The sequence below is a fragment of the Oryzias melastigma genome, unplaced genomic scaffold (genome assembly GCF_002922805.2).
Source record: "Oryzias melastigma strain HK-1 unplaced genomic scaffold, ASM292280v2 sc00358, whole genome shotgun sequence".
NCBI classification, from domain to species: domain Eukaryota; kingdom Metazoa; phylum Chordata; class Actinopteri; order Beloniformes; family Adrianichthyidae; genus Oryzias; species Oryzias melastigma.
Window position 1 is genome coordinate 20,139 of NW_023416956.1, and position 6,665 is coordinate 26,803.

General features: G+C 37.0%; 1 protein-coding gene across 1 annotated transcript; it reads left to right on the forward strand.

Annotated features, from left to right (window-relative positions):
- Nucleotides 1–1,375: 1,375 nt before the first annotated feature.
- LOC112140067 (gastrula zinc finger protein XlCGF57.1-like) lies at nt 1,376–5,742 on the forward strand. The gene has a single exon (XM_036211002.1). The coding sequence runs from the start codon at nt 3,005–3,007 to the stop codon at nt 4,817–4,819; it is 1,815 nt and encodes a 604-aa protein (XP_036066895.1). The 5' UTR covers nt 1,376–3,004; the 3' UTR covers nt 4,820–5,742.
- The last annotated feature ends 923 nt before the right edge of the window (nt 5,743–6,665 follow it).

The window sequence follows — 6,665 nt, forward strand, 5'->3', positions numbered from 1 at the left end:
AAAATGTGTAATGTGCCACCTCTTTTGTCTTGTCTACACCATTAATTGACCACAAAATTATGATATAATTATTATTACAAATTACATAAATTTAATTGTAAATTATTATTATTATTAATTATTTTTATATACTCGAAGGTAAGTAAAAACTATGAACAATAAAAAAATAAATAAATAAACAGACCGACTAATAAAATAGATATAAAGATAAATGCAAAGATATACAAAAGAAACAAAGATGAACACAAATATACAATAAATGTCTATAAAGATAGCTACAAAGATAGACACAATAGACAAAAGGATAGATACAAATATATAAATTGGTATATATATATATATATAGGTAGATAGCTACAAAGATAGATACAATAGAAACAAAGAAAGATACAAAGCTAGCTACAATAGATACAAAGATGGAAACAAATTTATTACATAAATATATAGGGCTGTCAGATTTGTCGCGTTAAAAACGCATTAATCTGACGTGTGCTTGACGCCGACCATTTTTTTGACGCATTGATCGTGGACTTTCTCATACGTGCCTTTCCATACCGCGCGTGTGGGCGTCCCGCCCTTTAACTCACCGGCTGCTCTCACTAGATCACAGGCAGGTCTCCAACCACCTAGCTAAAACCGGCCGGCGCTAGGACCTGGAGATCTCCTGCACCCTCACCCGGCTCCGGTTCGCGTCCAGTACCACGGCTGGTGGTACCGGCTCGCGTCCGGCGCCGCATCCCGAGAGCTGCGGACCCCCGACGTTCCGAACAGCAAGCGCACCGGGGGACGTTTTAAATGTTCTGGAGGTTTAAGCGTGATCCAACCCCAGCATAGCGGTCTGTCTGCCGGCATATTCATGGCGTGAGCTCCGCTGAGCTGCAGCCAGAGAACGCGGCGGCAGTAACAGACTGTCAAACTGTCCACAGAGTATCCCGCTTTTGTCAGTCTTTAATGTTTTAAAAAACAAAAGTTAATTGGAAATGATAAATCTCTATTTCATTTATCACTGTAGTTTAGTAGAGGAGGAAAAGATTTGGTCCTGACAAAAAATGAACAAGAAAGTGTTATGGAAATGTTATTTTTGATGTTTTTGATTTTATTTTACTGAACGTTGATTGAAGTTTTGAATTTAAAATGCCCTTCACTTGCACTTGGACTTTTGTTAGGCATTTTATGTTACAGCCTTTTATTGTTAAGAAAGTTTATCTCAATACAATGTTACAAAATAAAGTATTTCTGATGAAAACTATAAATTTTGTCATTCTTGTTTTCATAATTAATGTAGAACTGCTAAATTCCACGAACCACACATTTTTTTCCTTAAAAAAAGGCCACGTGTAAATGTGCGATTAATCGCGAGTTAACTCTGGACAAAATGCGATTAATCGCGATTAAAAAATTTAATCGCCTGACACCTCTAATAAAATTATAAGACTTTATGTTTTACCAAAATGTACACATGTCAGATGACTGAGTGAAATGATGATTAAATCTATTATCAGAACTGTTTATTTTAAGATTAAGTTTTAAGTGTATTATCTTCTGCTACACAGAAATTCATATAGTTTCTGTTCAGAAGAAGTTATTAAACGAGAGAGTAATATAAAAATAAAAACAACATATTTACTGCTTTAGGAAGATGTTTTTTAAGACTGAGTTTTATTTTGAAAAAAACTTGAATGTGCTGCTGTCAAAAACCCTGGCAATGTTTCCACTGGCTCCATGTTTGCTGGCCTGATGCTGGCTTAATTTTCCCTCTATAAATCAAAAGAATGTACCGGACAATTCATGTGTATCCTCATTTGTTTGGCTTTTTTTGGAATATACTGCTTTAGGGATGATCTGCTTCTGAATGGAACCTTTTGCTCATCAACACATAACATTTAGTTTTGAGGGAGAGCTTGAAATTTGGGGTGAAGTGGATCAACAATCAAGCCTAATTTGAATAGCTTTCTGTTGTTGTTGGGAGCTTTGTTATCAATGGAATGTGGGTAATGTTTGATTTTTATCCCACCCGTCTCAAGACACTCTTGAGACAGACTCTTTATACACTAGACCAGTACATCTCTGACCGAGGTAAACCAAAAACGCTCGTGTACACCAGTGTAAATAACCTGCTTCAGTGAAGGCCAATCTAGTTTGAGGACATGGTTTTGCTCTGAGCAGTACACGTTACTTTGTTAAATGGTAAATGGCGTATACTTATATAGCGCTTTCTACCCTCCTTCGAGGGCTCAAAGCGCTTCACAGTCACAGAGCGATTTCAACCATTCACACACACATTCACACACTGGTGGTTGCTCCACTGCATCCTTCAACCAGAGGCAATTCTTGGACAAGTGTCTTGTCCAAGGCACTTTGACACATGGTGGGAATCGAACCTGCAATCTTCCGATCAGGAGTCGACCGCTGCAAGGAAGATCTAGTCAAGTCACTAGTTACGGCTTTTAAAGTCTTGAGTTGAATTTAAGGTTGTAAAATTAATGACTCAAGTTGTTGTCCTGTGACTCAAATCCACACTTATAGACTTCAAGATTCCTATGATCCTGAAAAGGATTGAGAGGATTTAGAAAATGGATGATAGTACAGATGGGCTTTAAAAATGTAAAATTGTAGGGTTTCTAACTGAGGTGATTTAAAATGTCTTTGGTATTTAACCATACAAAAAAACTGATCCTTTCTTGGATAATACTTTCTTGTATTCACTGCAGACCTCCCCCAGCATTGGTTGATAGAAGAGGAAGATATCTGCAACCAGCAGAGGAACTTCAGAGTGGAACAGAATGATCCAGAACCTACACAGACAAAAGAGGAGCAGGAAGAACAAGAACCTCAACAGATAAAAGAGGAACCGGGGGAACCAGAACCTCAACAGACAGAAAAGGAACAGAGGGAACCAGATCCTCCACAGATTCAAGAGGAGCAAGAGTATCCAGAATCCCCACACATTGGTGAGGAGCAGGAGGAACCAGCAACTATACAGATTAAGGAGAGTTATACCTTGATGGAAATCCCTTCTTATGAGGAAAATGAGAACAGAGAAGCAGATCTAAACAATCAGCAGAACTTTAATGTAACTGAGAGTCAGGATGAAGAAGAAAACCAACATGAAGAATCAACATCAACTACAGATAATGAGACAGACCCACAAAACGGAAATCAGAGAGGCAAAAGAGACAGAAGTCATGTCCAAGACATGTCAGAAAGTCAGTGTGACTCTGATGTTAGAAAAAAATCAGAGAAAACAACTTTGGTTAAAAAACGCAAACAATCCACTAAAGAAAAAAGAGTTTCCCATTTAAAGTCTGGTAAAGGAACAAGAACTCCTCAAAATATGTCTGCCCACATGAAAACAAAGTCAGATGAAGGACTTCATGTCTGTGAAGAATGTGGTAAAAGTTGTGGCTCTTGGTTAAAATTCAGAACTCATATGAGGACTCACATAGAAAAGAAGCATTTTCAATGTAAAGAATGTGACAAACATTTTAGCAATGGATCCAATTACAAAAGACACATGAGAACTCATACAAGAGAGAAGCCTTTTACATGTAAAGAATGTGACAAAAGTTTTAGTCGAATATCTCATCTCAAAACACACATGAAGATTCATACAGGAGAGAAGCCTTTTACGTGTAAAGAATGTGATGGAATTTTTTGTCCAATATCCAATCTCAAAAGACACATGAGAATTCATACAGGAGAGAAGCCTTTTACGTGTAAAGAATGTGATAGAAATTTTTGTCAAATATCTCATCTCAAAAGACACATGAGAATTCATACAGGAGAGAAGCCTTTTACGTGTAAAGAATGTGATAGAAGTTTTAGTCGGATATCCAGTCTCAAAACACACATGAAGATTCATACAGGAGAGAAGGCTTTTACGTGTAAAGAATGTGATCGAAGTTTTAGTCGGATATCTCATCTCAAAAGACACATGAGAATTCATACAGGAGAGAAGCCTTTCACGTGTAAAGAATGTGATAGAAGGTTTAGTCTGATATCTCATCTCAAAAGGCACATGAAGATTCATACAGGAGAGAAGCCTTTCACGTGTAAAGAATGTGATAGAAGGTTTAGTCTGATATCCAGTCTCAAAAGACACATGAAGATTCATACAGGAGAGAAGCCTTTTACTTGTAAGGAATGTGACAAAAGTTTTATTGATGTATCTTCTCTCAAAAGACACATGAGCACTCATACTGGAGAGAAGCCTTTTAAGTGTAAAGAATGTGACAAACGTTTTATTCATGTATCTTTTCTCAATAGACACATGCTAAGTCATACAGGAGAGAAGCCTTTTACGTGTAAAGAATGTGATAGAAGTTTTAATCGAAAATTTAGTCTCAAAACACACATGAAGATTCATACAGGAGAGAAGCCTTTTATTTGTAAAGAATGTGATAGAGGTTTTAATCGAAAATCTAGTCTCAAAATACACATGAAGATTCATACAGGAGAGAAGCCTTTTACGTGTAAAGAATGTGATAGAAGTTTCAGTCGGACATGTAATCTCAAAACACACATGAAGATTCATACAGGAGAGAAGCCTTTTACTTGTAAGGAATGTGATAGAAGTTTTAATCGAAAATCTAGTCTCAAAACACACATAAAGATTCATACAGGAGAGAAGCCTTTTACTTGTAAGGAATGTGACAAAAGTTTTATTGATGTTTCTCATCTCAAAAAACACATGAGAACTCATACCGGAGAGAAGCCTTTTAAGTGTAAAGAATGTAAAAAAGGTTTTTCTCAAATATCTGATCTCAAAAGACATACGAGAATTCATACTAGAGAGAAGCCTTTTACGTGTAAAGAATGAGATAAGAGTTTTAGTCAATGGGCTATTCGTAATGCACACATGAGAACTCATACAGGAGAGAAGCCTTTTACGTGTAAAGAATGTAAGAGAAATTTTAGACAATCATAAGAAGCCTTTTACTTGTAAGGAATGTGGCAAACATTATTTTTGATATATCTACTCTCAAAAGACATGAGAACTCATACAGGAGAGAAGCCTTTTAAGTGTAAAGAATGAGATAAGAGTTTTATTGATAAATCTTCTCTCAATACACACATTAAAAAGCATGTGGGATAGATACCTTTTTCTAGACATAAATTGTAATTAGGAATAAAGTCTAAATACAAGCATCTTCAGTTGTTTGAGGTTTTGTAACAAAATGGAGAATTTGCATGATGGAAAATGTTTAGTGCAAATGTGAATCAAAATATATGTGTGATCCAATTCATTTTGTAATGATTCTAAATGTTTAATGACAGAAAATATTCAACTCATTCATGAATTACGTTTAAGTACTCTTGTAAATAGAATTTTTTTTTTATTATTTTGTCAGTAAGATTTGTTTTTTTAATGTAACTCTTAATTTTTATTTGTTGAATTTTGTACTTTTATGATATTGTTAAGGGACCCACTGTGGTTGTAGTTTATGCTGAGACAATGCTGTCTAAGTCTGTGTGTTACTTAGACAAATATGGAAATATTTTTTTTCACTCTTTTTGCACTGTTTATGTGATTCACTTAAATATTGTCTAAATCTAAAACAATTGCAGTTTATATTTTGTTAAGGTGTGTTAGCAAATAACATTTTGGTGAAGGAAAGGTTTAGTAAAAATGTATTAATGAAGAGGTGGATAAAGAAACAGACTGGTGTTTGTGTTGTTGTGATTCCTGTTTTCTAGTAGAGATTAGAAGTGTTTCTCTGTTCTTTTTAGTTCTCAGTGTTCTGTCTCAATCTTTCCTGTGAAGAATAAAGTGGACGTGAACATCAGTCAGAAGTGTGGAGTCTTTCCCACAGTGTGGCTTTCTGTTTGTTGGTTCTTTGCAGGTTCCAAAGCTGGGCTCCTTAATCCAGTTCTGACGGCTGAGCTCAGGACTGAGGTCAGATCACAGAGCTCCATCAGGAGGTGTGAAGAAGACTGAAGTCAACAAACTTCTTCTCTGTGCTTTTCTCATCAGTCTGAGTGCAGCAGATAGCTTCAGCACAGCTCTGCTGGTCAATTACTTTATTTAGCCACTGTCAATTCAGACAAACAGACAGAAAAGCACAGCCCTGTAGCGTATTCTCCTCATTGACTGTAAAAATAATGGACTTATCGAGCCATGAGGTCCCCCATTGGAAATGCATTACTTCCACTCCTCGCGAAAGTAGGCTGCCGCTTTCACCGTCCCTTCCTGAAACGGCTATCGTCATTTGCAAATGGCTGCAACCCATCTTCAGTGATTGGTCTGACTCTCTGTGAGTCATAGCTGAATCATGGAATCTATAGGAAGTAGTGTCGCCAATCTGGAGTGAGTTTATTGCAACCGTCCACCTCTTTCCACGCCTCGACCATGAGACCTTTGGGATGTAAACAGCTTCTACTTTAATAACGGCTCGAGAGAATTATACAAGTCATTGTTGAAGCCTTTGAGGGAGAACCATTCCAACATTTGATTCTGTCAGCGGTCCTTTTGGATTTACTTACATTTATTCCTTTTAGTCGAGATAAAAGGAGGATTTGGGTGACGCTGCTGCAGACCGGCGCGTGTCCCCCTCGCGCACGCCGCAACTCGTCTCTTTACATGCGGCCACGTTAGTCTGATCAGCTGTATTTAAAATAAATAACCATCCTAACAAGTGAACAGCTGGATCTTCTTTCTGTTTGAA

What these genes read in the sequence shown, in the direction of transcription:
- LOC112140067 (XM_036211002.1), top strand. Translation starts at nt 3,005, where the DNA reads ATGGAAATCCCTTCTTATGAGGAAAATGAGAACAGAGAAGCAGATCTA.